This window comes from Microtus oregoni, unplaced genomic scaffold, assembly GCF_018167655.1.
Source record: "Microtus oregoni isolate MIOR12 unplaced genomic scaffold, Mior012 000012F_ref0000307, whole genome shotgun sequence".
Taxonomy (NCBI): Eukaryota; Metazoa; Chordata; class Mammalia; order Rodentia; family Cricetidae; genus Microtus; species Microtus oregoni.
In genome coordinates, this window is record NW_024543071.1 from 31,204,660 (window position 1) to 31,225,568 (window position 20,909).

The window sequence follows — 20,909 nt, forward strand, 5'->3', positions numbered from 1 at the left end:
CTCTGGCCGTAACACTTAATCACCACTTTCTCCTACCCCTTCACACTCCAGTGCCTCCAAAGAAAGTCTCCCGGGGTTACCTGGCCTCCTCCACTCACAGCGCACTACTGAGTATCCTCCCCAGCACTGTTTACTTCTTAACTCTGCTGGTTTCTGGCCAGCAGCTCCTGTCTGCACGCCTCAGCTCTGGGTCTTTTCACCTCCCTGTTCAAATGGGTTCATTTGTCCCAGAGCTTTTAGCCTCTTCCTGAGTCTAATATGGTCTACCTAACACTTACAACCTGTGTGGAGGCTCAAGACTCCCTGGTAGCTGCCTAGTTTCACCCAAAGTACCCTGGAGGTTCTTAACCTCAATTTGTCCACACCCACCCCTTTTCTGGACTTCCTGATCCTGATAAAGACAGTTATTCTCACAAAGCCAGTACGTGCAGTAGGATCAAAAACCCCACTGGCTTTGTGGGAGCCTAGGCAGTTTGAATGCTCACCTTACGAGACCTGGATAGAGGTGGGCAGTCCTTGGGCTTCCCACAGGTCAGGGAACCCTGATTGCTCTTCGAGCAGATGAGGGAGGGGGACTTGATCGGGGGAGGGGGAGGGAAATGGGAAGCGGTTGTGGGGACGAGGCAGAAATCCTTAATAAATAAATAAATTTTTTAAAAAAAAAGACAGTTATTCTCACTCTGACTAAATTCCACCAGGCCCTAGTGTATTCATTTGATGGCCTCATTACCTTCTACTTCCACTGCCTGGATGAGGCCCTTTCTCTCCATGCTTGGACATGAACCTAGCCTGCCCTGTCCCAGTTCCTTTCTCACCACCATCTCAACCTTCCAGTCCAGCCAAATCCCAACCTTTCCCTGCTATGTATCCAAGGATCCAGGATGCCCCTACATATCTCTGCAACTTGTTTCCTAGCTGGTCTCTGACTCACTATGTAAACCAGGCTGGCCTCACACTCACAGAGATCTAAATGCCTCTTAAGTGCTGGGATTCAAGGCATGTGCCACCACGCCAGGCAGATACACTCTTAAATCCTGCTGTACCAATGCCAGTGAGGTGAAGAGCTGGCTCTGGAATCATCAATAGAAGAACGAAAAGCAAAGCCTAGGTCCAAATGAACACTGTCAGGCATACCCAGAGCTAGTCCAGGGCAGAAGACACAAGACTGAAGAGGGCATTACTCAGAACTTGGAGTGATTAGCTCAGAGTTTTACAATAGAGATGATTGCTTCCTTGGAGCTCATAGGGACGGTTTTACAATGAACAAGTTTGACAGCTCCTTGGTGCAAGCAGTATCTGTGGCCTTTTGTGAAAGCCCCCAAGTGGAGCACTGCAGATTTCTCCACTCAAAGCCTGGGGGGGGAGGGATAATGATACAGCCCATGGTGAGTGTGATGGGGAACCCGCGAGCATCTCTCCCTGTACTACAGGCTTCCCTAGCCTTGGTGGCCGAATTCTCACACACAGGAATCCTGCTTGGACATTCTTCCCGCTGACTTTCTGCCTGTTAAGCAAGTTGAGAATTAGTCCACAGGATAAAAAACAAAGTCATTAGCTTTTTCTATTGCCTCTTTTTATAGTGACTGATGCTAGGGAGATCGGCATTGCTTCGATAGAGCGTGCCATCAAATGCCATTACAACCATAACTATGGACTTCGAATTATAAACTGGACATTAGGCAGAACGGAGACTCAATTTCAAAACAATGTGTATTAATTTTCTCCTATTTAAATCAGACTTTGTTCAATGTAGCATTTACTGAATGTCCATTGTATGCCATCCACAAACTGGGTGATTCCACAGTATCTTAATCAACTCTGGTCACACATTCCCATTTTTTAAGATGAGGGAACTGAGGATCTCAGAGACTAAGCAATGAATCTAGATGGCAGCAGGCAGAATCCGGGGCTCCAGCAGGGCTCCTGACTGTAGGCACTATGCTTATTCTGCTGTACTATGGGAACACAGAACCCAAATAAAATGATCCTCTCAGATGAAAATACTATTTTCAGGATCTTCTAGGGTTTCACAAAAATTATCAAAGACAGTCACCTACTTGATACCAACTTTGCAAATAAGGGCTTGTCAAACATTTATCTCAAAGCCTCTCCTTGGCCATTAAAAACCAAGCTAACATCACAGTAATGAAAGTGATCTTTAACTGTATTTTCCCTCCCTAGCTATATCTCAGAAAATCAGACTTTAAATAGGATTTCAAGTGCACATGCATACACACGCACAGTCTCCTATAGCTCGGTAGCTCATTACAGCCTCAAACTCACTACGGAGCTGAGGCTGACCTTGAACTCCTGATCTTCCTGTCTACCTCCTGATCCCTGATAACAGGCTTGTGCCACCTTGTTTGGCAAAAAGAAAACTTTGCCCTTAGTTTCACTAACCAAAACAGTTTACATAGTGATAGCTGCTGGCTTATTTGCGGGGGGGGGGGGTGTCAAATATTTGAATGGATGTGTCCAGCAGATTTCACAAAGGAAAGAATGGCATTTAACATTTCCCCCTTTTTAAAGATCTACCTGCCCCAAAACTCCCCAAAACAGGCTTCCTGAGAGCGCTGGTAATTTTGCTGGATCAATTAAGGCATCTATTAAAACAAAAGCAAACTTGGCTATCACAGTCTGGAAAGGGCTCATAGATTCTCAGGACAAGTGGCTGGGATTTCACTGTTTATTAAACTGGCAAGCCAGTGTAGACTGAACCAAGGAGGTTTGAGTTTTCACTCTTACCAAGGGGCTCTGAGTGGTAAAGAGGAGGACCCCCAGCAAGGGCCTGCTTTGGCACCCGGATGGGATTCTAATACCAGATGGCAACATGCCTGAGTCTGTCCTCACTTCTCAGAAAGAGCAACTGATTGGGAAGACCTCAGCTGGGTACTTGCAATTTTAAACGCTGGATTTATGGCTAAAACAAAATACCTGACCCAAGTTCCCCGTGTGGCTCACCCACACTCAAACTGGGAAAAGGGGTCCACCTGAGACCACAGGCCATGCCTGTGAAATTGGAGGGAACCCTTTTTTGGCCTGAGGATGTTGCTTATGCTGCTGGTTCAAAGGCCAGCGAGTAATGGCTGGGCTTCCTTTCCAGAGTGGCCTCTGTTGAGCCGGTATGTGGACTGCGGGGCACCAACGCTCATGCCAACTGCTGGGCTAGAAACATTTGGTGACCAAGTGGAATCTCTGGAGTGCCCAGGGTTACAGACGCACACCCAAAACTGGAAAGGAGACACAAGCTTTAGTCACCTCCAAGGCTTTCTTTCAAAATGAATCTAAAAATAAATTCTGTACTCATCATTGGGAAAACAAACAAGGCATGTCCTCAAATCCATCCACTTTCTCGGTAGGGCCTGTTATTTAATTGTGGTGACGCAAGATAAGCCTTCTTCCCAAACGCCCCAAACCACTTGGCACCGGGGAAAGTGAACACTAGTGGTTCTACTTCCCCTCCTTTCCTCCCACAAACTCCTCTGGTAAGGCGATTTCAGGATGTTATTTATTTACTAGAAGCCCGACTTCCTTTTGCAAAAGGTTCCAGAGGAGCCCACATGACCCCAAGGAGTGCATTAACTTCCAAAGGCATTTTATTTCTGGCGGGGAAGACCTTGGAGAGCAGGCAACACCAAGTATTCTCAGCCTCAAGAGCAGTGTAGGATACCCAGGGAGAAGAATCCTTTTCCAGCAGAGGCAGCTGCAATTTCCAGACAGAGGGTGGAGGCTGCCTGGGAATCCACTTTCTCTCTAGGTGCACCTGCCAGCACCTGCTGGGCGGCCCCACCTGGGATTTAAAGACCAACAGAGCTCCCACCCTAAACTACATTATGGAGCTCAAGTTAGACAGACAACCTGGTCAGAAAATGAGATTCCAAACATGAGTAACTCAAACCTCTGAGCAATGGCTCAGACATATGTCAGGCGTGGGTCACTTAAATACACGCGAGTGTGAACACGGATAAAGAGGCTTATATTATTTTTAATAGAAAAACGTGGTGAGCAGGTAGCCCAGGAGGAAGAAGGGGGCTGAGATCTCTGGTTTCCTGTGGCCTCCCTGGAGCCACAACTGCTAGATGGGAATTCAGGCATGAATCCGATTGAAGGGGAATCCTGTCAGGGGGCACCTACCCCCTGGCAGGGGTTTCAACATTCCCGGGGTCTCCACCATCCCTCAGGCCCAGATGTCTATTCAAATCTGACGGAGAACTGTAATTCATACAGTCTCCATCGGGCACGAAGGTGGTGGTGGTGGTGGTGGTGTTGGTGGTGGTGGTGGTGCTGGTGGTGGTGGTGATGGTGGTGGTGGTGGTGATGGTGGTGGTGGTGGTGATGGTGGTGGTGGTGGTGGTGGTGATGTGGTGGTGGTGTGTGCCTGTGTGGGAACAGTTAAGGATGAAGATCAAATTAAACCCTGCTCGTTTTCAAATGACCCCATCCACCTTCCAAGCCCCTTTGATCATTTTGGAGAAAGCAGGGTTAGCAGTTCGCGGAGCGCCCGAATGGGGCTTCCCTATGAGCATTGTCTTCTCCCCCACCCCCAGTGTGAAAGCAAAGCCCTCGGGTTGTCCCCCAAGACGAGCGGAGGACGTGGGCAGCACGCGCTATGCCAAACCCACCCAACCCCTCACGCGGCCTGTCCCCGGGCGCGCGCCTCGCCCCCCGCGCGGCTCACCTAGCACCACGGCGGCCACGGTGGAGAGCAGCAGCCAGTGATTCCGCAGGAAGCGGCGCCAGTCGCATCCAGAGCTCGTGGGCTTCCCCATGGTGAGCACTAGCGCTAGCGGGGACTCGGAGAGCTTTGCGAATGCAGGATGCGGGAGGGTGGGCGCTGCGGGGACCCAGCGCACGGGCTGCTGTCAGTGCCGCCACAGCCGCTGGGGACCGAGCACCGTGGTTTTGCGTGGCGGGCGCGCCCGGCTCCTCCCGCCGCCGCTCTCTGCAGCGCCGCGGCCAACCAGCGAGGCCGAGGGCGGAGCGTCCCGGTGGGGGGCGGGGGGCGCGTGGGGCAATCCGGTCCCCCTCTGTTCCGTGTTGAAGGCTTCCCACCGGCGTCTGACCCACTGCTATTCCACACCAGCCTCCTTGGGGACACTCAGCCCTGGCCCGGTGAGAAGGGATTCAGTTTGCGGACGCTTTTCTGTCTTGGTCCGTCCGTAGGGGAGTCTCAAGGAGAAGGGGCACGGCGTGACTTTAGAGGAGGTTTGGAGAATTTTCCCAGCGGGTCTTTGATATTCCTCGCGGCTCAAACAGCATCCACCAGGACCCAGGTTTGGTCCTACACCTCGCTTGAGGTGGTGATCAACTTAACAATTGCACTCCTAGGTGCCTTGCACAATTCAACAATTGCACCCCTAGGACTCTCTCTGTGGTCATCACTTGGTAATTAGGGCTGAGAACCAGGCCTGACTGGTGTGGGAAGGTGGGCGGGCTCATTCCAACCCCAAGGCCAAATACCTTACTGGCTGTAGTTGGAGAATCTGGGTTAGTGTGAATTTCTCTTTGTTTCCACTGGCATTTAAGCATACTCTTTTTTTGTTCTAAGGATAACACCACCGTAACTAAGTGAGCCCTCTACCTTTTGGCGTTATGGAGTTTACTCTCTAGCTGGGTGTCAGGGGAATCCCCTTGTCTAGATTACTTGATCGCTAGAACCCCACAGATAGAGACATCCTTTGGTTTAAAGTGATTTTTAAAAACCCTTCAAGATATAGTACATTAGGCTTTATTAGCTGTGTACATTATAGTATGAAAGATCACCTTCTTTCCAGGGGTTGAACTCTCAAAAAAGTCAGGAGAGAGGGAACCCAAGATCATTGGGTGGCCTGGCTGGAGCTGGAAATAAAAATGTCTGAAAAAGGCAAACTACCAAGAAAAAGGGAAATCAAGAAAAAGAATCATTCTACAGAAAGAAAAAAAAATGGACAAACTCAAATGTTGAACATGAGGAAAAAATCGAATTAAATGCGTTATGGAACTTCATGCAGTCATATGCAGTCTACAGGAAGGAAGGTACTAATGGAGTCCCTTAGTACCAGAGGGTAAGAAAAAAAAAGAGTTAAAAACTGTATGTGTAATTTGATCATATGTATACAAAAATAAACCTATAAAGCAGAGCCATGGGCTTAGAAAAGACTCAGTGAAATAAACCGGGATTCCACAGTGGTGTATGACGTGTTCGTGCCTCCCCTTCCCAGTGTCCTGTGAACTGGAGTGTCTACCATAGCTGTGTTCCAGTGTGCTCTACTGTATTTATAAAGCTAACACACCCTGGAGATGGACCTTGTCTACCTCACAGCCTTTGAACTCTGTGGGGAGGAACTCACTTTCAATGCCCGCCCACACTGCTTACTACTGAGGTAGCTTGAACCTGTTGCTTAATGCTGATGTTTCAGTTTACCTGTGACACAGGCGCTCGGATCACTCCTGGGGTGCTTGCCTTCCCTTCATCATGTTGGCAGGCAAACCTAGGCACAACCAAGTTAAAAACTCTGCCCAATTTCTATGTTGAGAGGAAGAGAAGGAACAAGGATTGAAGTGAGAAACCTGCCTCCTCCTCCTCCGTACCTGAACAACTTCCTCCTGGGGAGGGGGGCACACACAGAGCTCTGATGGGGAGGTTGCACTTGAGTCACTGGTTTGCTTGACCCAAGGTCCTTAAGGATACATCTTGTCCACTTGCAGGAGACACCTGGGTGTCTGAATGAGCTGAACTCAAGCCAACAGCAAATCCATTTTATGGGAGTAGGGAGTGAACTTCTGAATTCACAGTCACTGTGGCTGGCATCTCATACTTTGGAATTTCTCAGCCTAAACCAAGAAATGGTGTTACCAAGCCCTATTCTAGAGAGAGAAGTTGGAGATCCCTAATTTGTGCTCACTATCTATCCTATCCTCACTAACCATCCATCCGTTTATCTATCTGTCCATCTATCTATCTATCTATCTATCTATCCATCCATCCATTTATGCATCCAATTATCTATCCATCCATCCATGAATCCATCCATCTATGCATCTGTTTATCTATCCATCCATCCATGAATCCATGAATCCATCCATCCATCCATCCATCTATGCATCTGTTTATCTATCTATCCATCCATCCATCTATGCATCCGTTTATCTATCCATCTATCTATCTATCTATCTATCTATCTATCTATCTCATTATCCCATCTTCTTATCTTGTAGTCATGAATACAATAATGTCAGATGGGGTGAGATTGGAAGGCCATTTCCCCTGTGTGTGTCACACCTGTTTCTAGAAGAGGACTTTTTTGTGCTAAGAGCCTGAAACCAAGGAGAAAAAAACCATTAGAGCAGTTTTTCTACAGTAAATATGAATGTCTCCTTTTATTCCTAAGTCTGTCAAATTCCTTTCTCCAGAGAAACCTTTGTCTGGTTTCATTCATTAACTTTCTCTAATGTGACAACACCTCCTCCTCCTCCAAAGAAACTGCTGTTCCTTATTGTTACTGTTTTTCCTTTCTTCTTTTAAATGTTGACTCAGGGAATAACTAGTTAACAATTAAAGAAAAGGGACTTTGACTTTGTCACACAAGGTTAAGCAGCAGGTGACATCCTGGCCTTTTATATCAACAGAGATAGAAATGAAGAAGACACTCAGAAACCAAAGGCCAACTGACTTGATGGCTGCAGTTCCCCCATCACAAGGCAAATACGATTGCACAGAGTCTCACAGCAGTGATGGAGGAGGAGGCCACAGGCACACAAGTGACCTTCAGCTTCTCAGGTAGCCTCTCTGACAGTAGGACCTGAGGTGTATCAGATGCCCTTTGATGTGGGCTCTTCTTTATCTTCTAATCTTGATCTGGACCCAAGTTATCTTGGAATTACAAGCCAAAGACATTGAATGTCCCAGTAATTCTCTGAATAGTAGTTTGCCAAGTTGATTTGGCTGAAAGGAACTTAGTTTCATTAGATGCCCTTGAAATCTGGACTTCAACAGAGCTCTTCCACATTGGCTTTATTGCTTACTGAGGAAAACTGAGAACAATTTTATTTTGTTTAGGAGATGAAAAACAAATTTTTAAATTTACTTAATACAAGCAAATTTGAGCAACTTACTTAACCTCCTTTATCTTCTTTTTACTTCTCTCAAGACTCCACATAAGGCAATATCTGTAAAGGGTATCTTCCCATCTTCCTTCCTTCCTTCTTTCCTTCCTTCCTTTCTCTCTCTCTTCCTATCTACCTGTCTATCATCTATCTACCTATTATCTATTTATCATCTATTTATCTATCTACCTATCTTTCTATCATCTGTCTATCATCTATCTATCTATCTATCTATCTATCTATCTATCTATGAATCTGTGGTGGTTTGAAAAAAAATGGTCCCCAAAGGGAGTGCCACTATTATGAGGTGTGACCTTGTTGGAGTAAGTGTGGCCTTGTTAGAGGAGACTGGATGACACACCTTTAATCCAGACCTTGAGACTGGAGGACGCGCCTTTAATTTGTACAACACCATCTGTTGGAATTGTGTCACTGTGGGGGCGGGCTTTGAGGGGCTTCTCAAGCTTCACTCAGTGTGACAGTTGACTTCCTGTTGCCTGCAAGATATAGGACTGTAGGGCCTTCTATTATACAGGCCCATATGTCTACATTGTATGGCGGCCAGACTTTCAGGTCAGTTTGCACCTGACCACATACAAGGTGGTCACCTGGCTTTCCAGACCTAAACAAAGGATCAGGATATGCTAATATTTTTCTGCTGTCCTAAACAAAGGATCAGGATATACTAATATTTTTCTGCTGTTTTTGTAATTATAGACATCGCCTGGGAAGAGGTGTTAATCCAGGCTACCTGACAGAGCAACCATAGTTGCGGACATGACTTTAGTCCTGCTACCTAGGAAACAGAATGCTAATGAATTTCCCCCTCAGTTTACATTTTGGTATAAAAACTAGCTGTTCGGAGAATAAACGCGGGTGAATTTTCAGGATGTGAACTCAGAATGAGGGATCACTGAGAATCCCCCTCCTGATAAAGCCATATGAGTTGTTTCTTTATTCCCATGCCTCCCCTCTAGTCCGGAGAAATAATTTACGGTCTGAACTGGCACTGGACCATGACACAGGACACTTTGCTATTTCTCCAGCACTATGCCTGCCTGTATGCCACCATGCTCCCTGCCATGATGGACTGAACCTCTAAACTATAAGCGAGCCACCACAATGAACTGTTTCCTTTAAAAGAGTTGCCATGGTCATGGTGTCTCTTCACAGCGATAGTAACACTAACTAAGACTCATCTATCTATCTATCTATCTATCTATCTATCTACTTATTATCTATTTATCATCTATCTATCTATCATCTATCTACCTATCCAACATCATCTATTTATCGTCCATCCAGTTAGCTAAATCACCATCATCATTACCTATCATTCATCTATCTAACTACCATCATCTATCACCTATCTGTTGATCTCTTTGTCTATCTATCTAAAACAAAAAAGTTTCATTTTTATTAGAAGTCAAAGAAGTGCAAATTTAGCCCCAACTTGTTTACCCAGTGGACAAAAGTCTGAGGATAAAATACATAGTTAGATTTTTGTATAATTTTAATGTTTGTCATTTAATATTTAGGAAAACCCTGAAGAAATGGACAATAGTGTGCCCTGCATTTCTGTATCTAGAAAGTACTATGATTTTCTTTCTTGAGGATAATTATGCAATATGTACCTTTTTTAAAAATCAGAACTTCTTGACCAGTTTTGAGTTTATGTCACTGAGGACTGCTGCAGGAAGCTTTTCTGACCAGGGCTGACAACAGCACTAACCTGTGGGCACAAACATAGTTATTTAGCTGTTGACAGACTTAGATGTCTGGGTCACAGAACAACATCAGAGCCTGTGGTAGGGCCTATGACCTCCCAGCTGTGGCTTTTTCTGTGGATTTACTGTATCAGATATGATTTCCCTCCTATGGAGCAGGTGTCAAATCAAAGAATGCTGTAAACAACCCTGGTTAGTCTCATCAGATAAGCCATGAAAGTAGAAAGGGAAACTGGGAAGAGGAGGATTAGTGTTAGAGGGAGCATAAGGGGAGCAGAAGGCTATGGGGTCATGAATACAATAGAAATGAATGCAGTATGTACATGTATTAAAATGTCATAATGGAACCATTATATGTATAATTCATATATGTTAAGAAAAAACTTTTTGTTGTTGTTGTTTTGTTTTTCAAGACAGGGTTTCTCTGTGTAACAGTCCTAGCTATAACAGTCACTCTGTAGACCAGGCTGACCTTGAACTCACAGAGATCCATCTACCTCTGTCTCCCAAGTGTTGGGAATAAAGGCAAGCACCACCATCACCCATCAAGAAAAACTGTTTAATAACCTGCTTATATTCTTCACCCACCTGAACCAAAACCTGTGAGATTTCTACCAAAACAAGCAAACAAACAGACAAACACCATCCAAAGATGTGAGCAAAAGCTGCTTGACCCAGGTCTTTGGAATTCTACTAACTAGTACACAAACTGACAAAGACTCAGTGTGGAGAGACCTCTGAGAGCAGAGTGCCAAGAAGAGAATGAAAACATTGTAGCAGAATGTTGCTTATAAGCACAGGTGTGCACCCTAGAGCTAAAGGAGGCTAAGACCGGGTCTCAACTTGGAGGTCAGCCTAGGTCACCTAGCAGAACCCTGTCTCTTAAAAATAAGAATATCAAATTACATGGGACGCAAAGGGAAATATTAGGTTGATAAACACAGTCGGGTGTCTCTTTGCTTGTTTTTGAGACAGTGTCTCCTGTAGCCTGGCTGTTCTCTAACTCACTATGTAGGCAAGGATGACCCTGAACTTCTGATTCCTCCACCCCGCCCCCACTTCCCAAGTGCTAGGACTACAGGTGTGTGCCACCATGCCTGCCATAAGGCTATGCTTGGAAATGTCAAAATTAAGCTATCAACCTGGGCCGGGTGTTTCCATACAATGAGGGCACAGTCATTTATCGCTCATGGACTTGAAAACAGCAAACGACATTTGTACAGCACAGTTCCAGTGACATGTGGAAGAATCGTGACATGCTCTCTGTGATGTATCTTTCTCCTGCACCTGCCTTTCCAGGCGCATACATACTCTTTGCTCAGCTAGCTGAGGTCTTCATAAGCTTGGCGGACAGGGGGTGGAGGATTTGAAACTGGCCACAGCACTTCTCTCTTGCATAAATGCACGATTCCTAATGGAAACCCGGGTTCCTGTCAGCAGGGACATACACTTTCTTTTGTTGTCTCCCCATTTGCTATCAAAAGCCTAGCATAGAAGATCTGTGCCACGAGTTCTTGCCTTCACTCTGAATACATTTTCTGAAATCAACTATTTGGTCGGCCTGAAGTAGATTTCCTACAGAAATGATGGGACCGTATGGTTTTCTCAGGAACAAACGGGCACACTAGCAACTTTGGATCAGGACTGCCGGGAGCTTTCTCAGAGTGCCATCGTGAATATGTGAGTTTAACATGTTACGGGTAGATGAGAGTGTTCTAGTCACATGCGCAAACTGCCCCATATTTAACCAATAGGAGCCCTCGCATTTTATTTTCAGAGTTTCAAATGAGCATTTGTTGACAACTACACTCTTGGGGACAGGGTTCTTGGGGACCATGCTATCCGTGTTTCCTGACTTTTTCAGGAGAAAGAGGCCTTTTGCCTCCCCATCCCCGGTGCTGGAACCACAGGTGGACATTGTCATGCCTGCCTTTCTTATGTGGCAGTTGGAGGCTTGAACTGAGGTCCTGATACTTGTGCAACAGACACCTGACCCACTGAGACAGTGCCCCTTCCCCAAAGTTTTTAGTTTTCTTAAGTCTTATTAGTTCTAGTAACAAGCCCACTGACTGAAACTTGATGTTCTGGTGGTTCCTGTGGCTCCAAGACCTAGGACATTAGGGGATACACAGTCAACATGTGCAGGTAGGAGTCATTCCACACAAGTCTTCAGTGTAATTGTGCCCTTGGTCTGACACCCACTTAGGATTATGGTTTCCTATTTGCTTTTAGAAATTCATTTCTAAAAGGCTAAACAAACACTTTAAGAAGACATTTATTTGTTTTTCTGTTTATCTTAGGGGGCGTGTGCCTGCCACAGAGTACACGTGAGACTCAGAGAGTCTGAGGGAGTCCTCTCCTTCCACCTTGTGGGACCTGGGATTGAGCTCAGGAGGTCAGGCCTGGAATTAAGATAAAGGCTTAACCTTTAGCTGCTAAGCCATCTTCTCGGCCCTCAATAAGTTTTAAATGATGTAAAAAAAAAAGAATAATAATAAAAACAATAACAAAAACCCTCCACATAACTCACCAAAACTCTGGAAGAACATAGCCAGAAAGGTTTTCTTCTTCTTCTTCTCCCCCACGCCCCCAGTCCTTCCCTCCCAGGGCAGGTAGCGATTAGTTCAGTTTGTGTGAGGCTTTGGTTGGCCTGTCTTCTGTCTTAGAAAATACAGACAGGCCCTTCCATTGACACCCCCTCTGGTGATTCCACACAGGTGGCATTTTAGGAGCCCTGCCCTGGGCTTGCCTTTCTTCTTGAACAATGCAGCTTAGTGCCCGCTCACAGTGGAGAATTCTTCCTCATTCCTCCTTCTGCTTAACCCTGCTCAGTGCAGCCCTTGTTCTGGAGGTCTCTTCCTCGTTCCTTTCCATGCTTGTAGAATCCAACAGTGTGTGGCTGTCCCTGGGGTTCATTTAACACTCTCCCTGATGATGGACATTTGGCTTCCTCCCAGCATGTCTGTCTTACAAACATTATCTCGAGGGGTAGCATTCAGCCCCCTCAGTGCTACTGTGGTACAAATGTTTGCCAGCAAGCTCTCTGGAGGGAAGAAAGAAAGGAAAGACAGAAGGAAGAAAGAAAAGGAGGGAGGGAAGGAGGGAAAGAGGATAGAACAAAAATGGCCTTGATACATAGTCTCTGATAACTACCCCATTAATTGCTACCTCCCAGGTCGGACTCGAGTCAGCAGCATTAGGTCAGGGAATGTGGTGTCAGGAAGAGATGTTCAATCTCAGGTTTTATCTAGTTGTTTTCTGGGAAGACATGGCAGATGGAAATCATTCCAAGGGCATGCAACCTGTAGTCTTTATTAATATTGTTTAAATATAACTTATTTAATATATATAATGTGTTTACTATATATGTATATATACACATGTATGTATGTATAGATATAGATATATTGATTTTTTTTTTTTGAGAAAAGGTTTCACTGTGAAGCCCTGGCTGTCCTGGAACTCACTCTGTAGACCAGGCTGGCCTTGAACTGGAATGCAGAAATATGGCTACCTCTGCCTCCCAAGTACTGGGATTAAAGGTGTAGGCCACCACTGCCCGGCTTATAATTTGATTTTATTTAGGTGTGTGTGTGTTTATGTGTCTACATGGGGAGGTCAGAGGTCAGTGTCAGTTGTCACCCTCAGTTACCCTCCTCCTTGTTATTTTGAGACAGGGTCTCTCACAGATCCTGGAGCTCACCTATTTGGCTTGGTGGTCTGACCAACAAGCCCCCCAGGTCCTCCTGTCTCTCCTTCCTCAGTACTGGGTCTACAAATGTACACTATCATGCCCAGCTTACTTGGCTCTCATTGCTTGGCTTAAGTCAACATATCGTTTTATCTGTTTTAATAGCAGGACAGGAAGTTAAATTTTTTTGGCCTAGGTTAGCTAGCACTAACATCATTTGAATAGCTGTGAGTACACAGGTTCTATTTTTCTCTGAGGAAAAGAAGTTTAAAGACAAGCTTTATGCCAACATCCCCAGCTTTCTTTCTGCTCTACAAGTGAGGTGAGCAGCCTTGTGGCTGGAAGCGGATGACAGGATACCAGACGTCATGTCCATAATTCAGAAAATAGAAATGGAGATGCAATGTCCAGACAAGTCTGCTGTCTTCCTGGGACTCTGTGCAGCATTGTGTGTATAACTGGCTAGACACCAGTGATGTGGTCAGACCTAGCTGTGAGAATGAATGGAGTCAACCACACACATCCTAAATAAAATCGGGGCTTTTAGTTGTTCATTTTTACCTTACTAACTAAAAAATGGACAAGTATTAGGTGGGAAACAAGGAGACTGCATCTTTCTGCCTTATCTTTCAAGACCCCCCCCCCCCCCGCTACCTGCAAAGATGTATCTGGTCACATACAGTTCTCTGGCTCACGGCATTGATGCTTCAGGGATGGTCTTGCGCACAACATCACATAAAAGCTTCTTATGCCATTATATGATGTTCCATGTATGTGCTGGGCTTCCATGTTCTAATTCCTTTGTATTCATGCACATTTATGAAACAGAACACAAGACTTGTACTTTGCATATCTTTCTTGCTTCTCTTATAGCTTAAAAGGGAATTGTGAAAAAACAATCAGCTCAGTAACACAACAGTCTTACTGGGGAAAGAGAAAAACAAGGCACACGGAAGACTGAAAGCTGTGGGGTGCTCCACTGGTTACATCTCCCTCCTCTCTTATCTCCCCATCATTCCCCTTATCTGTTTTTCTTTCCTCCAGTAAAATGTAAAGAGGAGACTGAGGAAGGCGGGATGGGAACCTCTCTCTTTGCTGAGTCAATGCTCTGTGCACGTCCCTAGATGTCTTCTGCAGTTACCGGTAGTGTCTTGTGGGGGTTTGAACTTCCTGTTCTAGGCATGTGGCCAAATAACCCTATGGGTACATTCCCATTTTCCTACTCATTATTAACATATTTCAATTTTTCTATCTTTGGTTTTGACTTCTTTCAATCCATAAATACATGTGAGTAATTTATCCATGTTGTCTTCATGCGTCATGAGTTTCCATTGTATAAACAAGCTGCAATTTATGTCCCCTTATGCAGCAGACAAACCTTTGCATTGTTTCTGGTAGCTGCTAACTATTGTAATTAGGTCTGCCCAAGCAATCTTACACATGGCATTGTTGTGAATATGTGTTGGGCATGTGTGGGACTGTGCTCCCCAACACCCAGAGCTCCCTGCTTCTACAGCTTCCTCAGTGCTTTATGAGCAGAGGGTGTTGTGGGACACTTCTCGTAAACCCTTGGATGAGAACGAAGGGCCTCGCTCACGTTCACTGAGTCAGGGATCATTCTTGGCTGACAGCTGTGTGCTAAGGCTCCCTCTGACAATCACGTTCACACAGATAATACCCCTACCTGCCTCAGGCAGGCCCTGTGTTGACTCACCTGTGGTGGTGGCTAGGATGACATTGGCTGTAATGGTGCGGGCACATAATAAATCACCATGAATAATGGTGGCTTCTGCCACTCCATTTCCAGGCTCTTTGGCAGAAAAATTGATGCTTTGGGAGCATAATTATTCCTCTTGCCGCTGGCATCCCCACACCTCTAAATGGCTTCTCAAGTGAATTTTGGAAAGCAAAATAAGCCTTCCCAAGTGCACAGTGGAAGGCGTTGGTCTGTTCCCACCAGGGCCTGACCTAGTTCTGTATTCTCCGACTTCAGAAGATTAGCTGGGGGGCTGCGGAGATGAATCAGTTAGTAGACTGCTTTTATAAACATGTGAGGTCAGAGTTCTGTCCCTAGCACCCATGTAAGATACCGCACATGGTAGCGTATACTTGGTCTTTTGTTGTTGCTGTTATTTTTGGTTTTTAACACATTATTTTTTTTTATTGATTCTTTGGGAAATTCACATCATGCACCCCAATCCCACTCACTTCCCAGTCCCTCCATATCTGCCCTTCACCCTTGTAGCAACCCCCCACCCAAACGAAAACTAAAAAAGAAATAATAAAGTAAAAATAAGAATAATAATTAAAAAACAAAGAACAAAAACAAACAAACAACAACAAAAAAATCCACTTTGCTCCATCTTTCTCGCCTCTCCATTGCCTCTTCATTTGTCTTGGTGACACTGGGAGCTGCTCTGTACCATGCAGCAGACCCTTTGGTCCAGACAGCTTTACTTGCAAATGTTCACTGTGTAATGTGTTATTGGTCAGTTTCCAGGTCTGTGGCTTCCGATACACCAACGATACTGGACCCGCACCGAGACCCCTCTCAGATATTCTGCCATTGTGACAGTTATGGAGATCCTGTGGCTGTGGTTCTGTGGGACCAGAACCTTCAGCCCTACAGCAGGTCAGAGATAAGGTAGATGTTGGGGAGCATCATCTCAAAGCTCTGGATGTGTGTTTGGGTGCTAGCTGAGCTGGTCAGTTGGGTCACTGGGACCAACCAGCTTTTCCAAGTGCTGGGGTGGGGGTGTAGGGAAGAGTGTTGGGGGGCAGCTCTCCTATTAGGAAGAGGGCCAGCTCTTCCTTGCTGGGGGTCAGGGATCTGGCTACCTTAGGGCCAGCAAGGGGCAGAGTCAGCTCTGTAATCCCAATGCTGGGGAGGCAGAGACACAAGGATCTCTGGGACCCCTTGGTCAGTAACCTAGTCTAATTGGTGAGCTCCAAGCCAAAGGAGAAACCCTGTCTCAAAGGAGGTGGACAGTATTCCTGAGAATGACACCTGAGCTTGTCCTCTGGCCTCCCGTGCATGTGCACATGGGAACACACAAATGTGCACACACATCACACACTTTTGTCCGTGCATACATAACATACATGTATTTAAAAAAATAGCAGGCCCTCTGGTGGGGAAATGATGGTATGCCGTGTGCTTTTAATGTCCATTTCCCACGCTCTCAAGAAGCTAAGCCTGTTCCACACCATGGAATGGACATTTGGATTTCATGACTGCCCAAGCCTACTCCTACCTGTCTTTCGGTCAACTTGTTCTCTTCTTCCTATGACACAAATCCTTTATTACATTTCCATATTTATCCTTTTTTCCCCTGGCTTGTCTTTTACTCTTCTAATGATTTCTACAGATTTTTTGAATCAATAATTTATGGATATTTTCCAACTTAAGTTTGGAGAACCAAGGATTTTTGCTTAAGAAATGCTTGCCTACTACAAAGACATGAATATATTATATGACTTGTTCTAGAAGTTTTATTTTCTTTCTCTAACTTTTGATTTAAAATCTATCTAATCCATTTTTCTCTGTGTAAAAATGAATCTAACAACAATTTATGAAAGACAAATTGTCATTGTTCTCACAGTTAGGGGTGGGAGCCTGTTCCTGGGCAGGGTTTCGTTTCATTGATATATTTTTGTGTCTCTCCCAATTTCTATTCAAAACTGTTACTGTGAGTCAATTATTTAAGCTAGTGAGCTTGGACCTTACAAACCCATTTTCCCAAATTGCCTTGCTTAGTGCCAAGGCCCCCGACTTCCACTCGAAACAACTTTCGAATGCACATAGAAAGATTTTTCTATGGTTTTGTTTGACTCTGTAGATGAATCTGGGGGAGATGACATCATCCCAATATTTTACCTCCTGGGTTTTGTTTCCTAATACACTATCCTGGTATCTTTCTTTATTTGGATTTTCCTTAGCTGTAGAAATAATATTTTGTAGTTTCTGTGTAGAGGCTTAGTGAGTCTCTTCCTAGAGTTTTTTTCTCTTGATATTTGATGTGCTTTGATATTTTGATGCATTTCAATGCAAATGGTATATTTTTGAATGTTGAAGACATTTGTTTTATGTGTATGGTGTTTTGCTAACATGCATGTTTGTGAACTCTGTACATGCTTGGAGCCTGTCGAGGGCATTAGATACCCTGGAACTGGAATTATGGGAACTCAGAATTGAACCCAGGTGCTCTTCAAGAACAATTAGTTCTCTTCACTATTGATCCTTCTCTCCAGCTGTAAGATAAAAGAATCCCCTTCCTTTCCAAGCTGCTTTGGCCATGGTGTTTTATCATAGAAATAAATAAACACCCTACTTAAGACATGCTGCAAGTTTATATCTATGTTATAATGTAACATAATTTTATTTTCTCCTTATGACTTTGCCTGGTTTTAGAATCAGAGAAATTATGGTCTCCCCTAGACATGGAGTTTCTTTGTGGGAGATTGTTTTCTAAGAATTTATGTATTTGTTTGTTTGATACAGGGTCTTGCTATGTAGCGTAGGGTGGACTTGAATTTACTTCACAGCCCAAACTGGCCTCAAACTCAGTCCCTCCTACCTCAGCCTTCCAACCACCAGGATTAATAGTAGGCACCACAATGCCTGGCTCTGAATTTAATCCCTTTAATTAATATCGATGATTCAAGTTTTGTTTCTTCTTGAATCAATTTTTGTAATTCATATATTAGTGGATTTATTCATATTGTCTAAGCTGTGAAACTGTTATAAAGTGGTTCATAACACTCTCATGTGTCCATGTCTTCTAAGTCCACAGTGAAGTCTTACTGTTCACTCCCAATGTGGTGTAGATGTTGGCATCGTGTTTGCTAGCGGTGAGAACAGCAGGAACACTGACCTGCCCCCTGTCATTCATTGGTGCCTGGAGCAATCCAGGAGGACTCACCTTGTATGCCAGTGCGAAGGAATTCTGGGTTCAAGACTTTTCTCTGGTACTGGTGCTGCTATTACAGTCTGGGGCAGGTCCCACCACTCAGCGAAGTATCAGTTTCCGTCTGGAAAGTCTTACAACATTTCGGTAGGAACTAAGTCATTCAAGTAAAATTGCTTCATGAGCTATGACAAATTTCATAGGCAATGCACAGTTCAGGTTTGCTTTCCGCATCTGTGGATGCCTTGCAGGAAGAGAGCGGCTCTTTCTATGTTTCTGTAATACCTACCTAGCACAGTTCCCAGGACACTGGTTTAATAAATATTTGTTGAACTCAACGTTTTATACATCAGTAGAAACAATTCTCATACCTTGACTCCAAAGTATTATTATATGCCCAAGTATTGATGATCTCTGCATTAACCAAGATCATACTGTTGTATTTTATTATCATTATTTATACTAAAATGCACATTGTATTGTATGTAAATTTCCCGGTGTCTTACAGGAATAGCCTTTACTTATATAACTAGAAACTATGTCTAACAATCGGTAAAGGATGGGAGAATCCCCAAGCACTGCCTCAGCCAGGATGCTGAGAGGGAAATGCCCAGACTTTGGCAATCTGGTAGGCAGAGTGGGCAGAGTCGGTAAGCAGTTTCCTAAGAGATGTGTCACTGGAGTTTGCAAACTCCGCAGGTGGCCACGCCCCTTTGTTCTGCTGCAGATCACAGGTCTGGACCTCCTCTTTACACCCCTCTGGCCTTCCCTTGTCCATGCATGCCCCCGTCCCGTATCTGGTTTAAGTTCAGGTGTGAGCGTCATGCAGGTGTTATCAGCATTTCCCGACCTCAATATTTGGCAGAGAGCTCTCTGAAGTCTTTGCTGCACATAGTTGCTACAGTCATGTGCGTTGCCTAGGATTGTCTTCTGACCTGTTTCCTTTTACTTAACTGGGTGGATCTTAAGAGAAACAATGTTATCATTAAAAATCAGAAACCAACAACACTCCTCAAGATCATATTTTATTTTATTTAAAAACAAAAACAGCTTTACTAAATGCTACCCAGAGACTTACCTGTTGAGGATTCCAAGGCAGAGATCTGCTCTCTTTATTGCCATGAGAAGTAGTTAGAAACGCGTTAAGTCGCGCAGTTGATTTAGCTTCAATATGACATAACTCCCAGAGAAATGGAAACTTGGGCAGTCTCCTCACTACCTGAGTTCATGTTGCTTATATCCCTCAAAGGAATCTCTTGGGCCTCTCTTTGAGATATGCTCGCTCACGCCTCAGGCCCCTTCCACCTGGCAACCATCTGCAGCATCCTGTTTTTCCTCCTCCAAGCGTTAGTACCTTCCCCTTCAGTTCTCACTCACAGTGCCCCTGAGCTACAATGGCTCCTCTTTACCTACTGAGGGGCCACTGCCTCTCTAATGCTGTCATGGTGGAGAAAAAAAAAAAACCCTTGGGAATTTTATGTAGAAACAGAAAAGCGTGAAGCAGTTGGTGACCTCAACTCAGAAAATGTCGTGCAGCCTTCCTGCCCGGCAACATTTCCAAGCACATTCTCCTTCACTTTCTGGCACCTTTCCTTTGAAATTTAACTGCTTTTGAAGTAGGCACATTCTTGCTAAAACGCCTGAAGTCAGGACCACTCCAGCGTTCTTAAGAGAAAGAGCTGCCGTGGTTCTGTCTTGTCTCTTTAAAGGACCACGGACAGAGCAGGGCAGGGCAGTTGTGAAAGGATTGCCACGGAGACCATGTGAATACGGCCTGTAGATTACATAAGAGTATTTGGAGGGATGCTAATTGCCTAATGCTAATAAGTTATCTGTGATTTCATAAGAAAATGTCCTTGTTTTAGGAAGTCCATACTAATATCCTTAGAGTTAAAGGAATCTTTTGTCTGTATCTTACCACCAAATGGCTGAGAATAACAGGTAGGCAGACCCTGACAGGTAAGTAGAGAGATGATTGAAAGAGAAGTTGATTAAAGGCGCACGCCTTTAATCCCAGCACTTGGGAGACAGAGGCAGGTGGATCTCTGTGAGTTCGAGGCCAGTCTGATCTACAAGAGGTAGTTCCAGTACAGGCTCCAAAACCACAGAGAAACCCTGTCTCGAAAAACAAAAACAGAAACAAGAGAGAGAGGGAGAGAGAGAGAGAGAGAGAGAGAGAGAGAGAGAGAGAGGCTGTAAAGAATTCTCATTTCCATTTGGGAGAAGAGTATATAATTTTACACAGTTCTTAAGTTTCTTCTTCCTCCTACCCCTTTTCCATTCCTTTGTTTCTCCTTTTCCTCCTTTTATACTGTAGCCTAGTCTGGACTTAAATACTCAGTAATCATCCTGCCTCAGCTTCATGCACACTCAGATTGTAAGTGTGAACCAACATGCTTGATTCTAAACTTGTATTTTTCTGCAAGTCTGTATTTTTTATATAATCTGTCCTAAAAATCTGCTCTACACCATAATAAAGATGTATCTGTTGTGACATTT

At 44.7% G+C, this 20,909-nt stretch overlaps 1 protein-coding gene across 1 annotated transcript in view; it reads right to left on the reverse strand.

The window, feature by feature from the left end:
- The window catches only part of Slc1a1 (solute carrier family 1 member 1), a 72,986-nt gene extending 68,071 nt beyond the window's left edge, over nt 1–4,915 (reverse strand). The window contains exon 1 of the mRNA XM_041661189.1: nt 4,679–4,915. Within this exon, the coding sequence (XP_041517123.1) occupies nt 4,679–4,769 (91 nt within the window). The 5' untranslated portion in view covers nt 4,770–4,915. The remainder of the gene's footprint in view (nt 1–4,678) is intronic.
- Between the last annotated feature and the right edge of the window lie 15,994 nt (nt 4,916–20,909).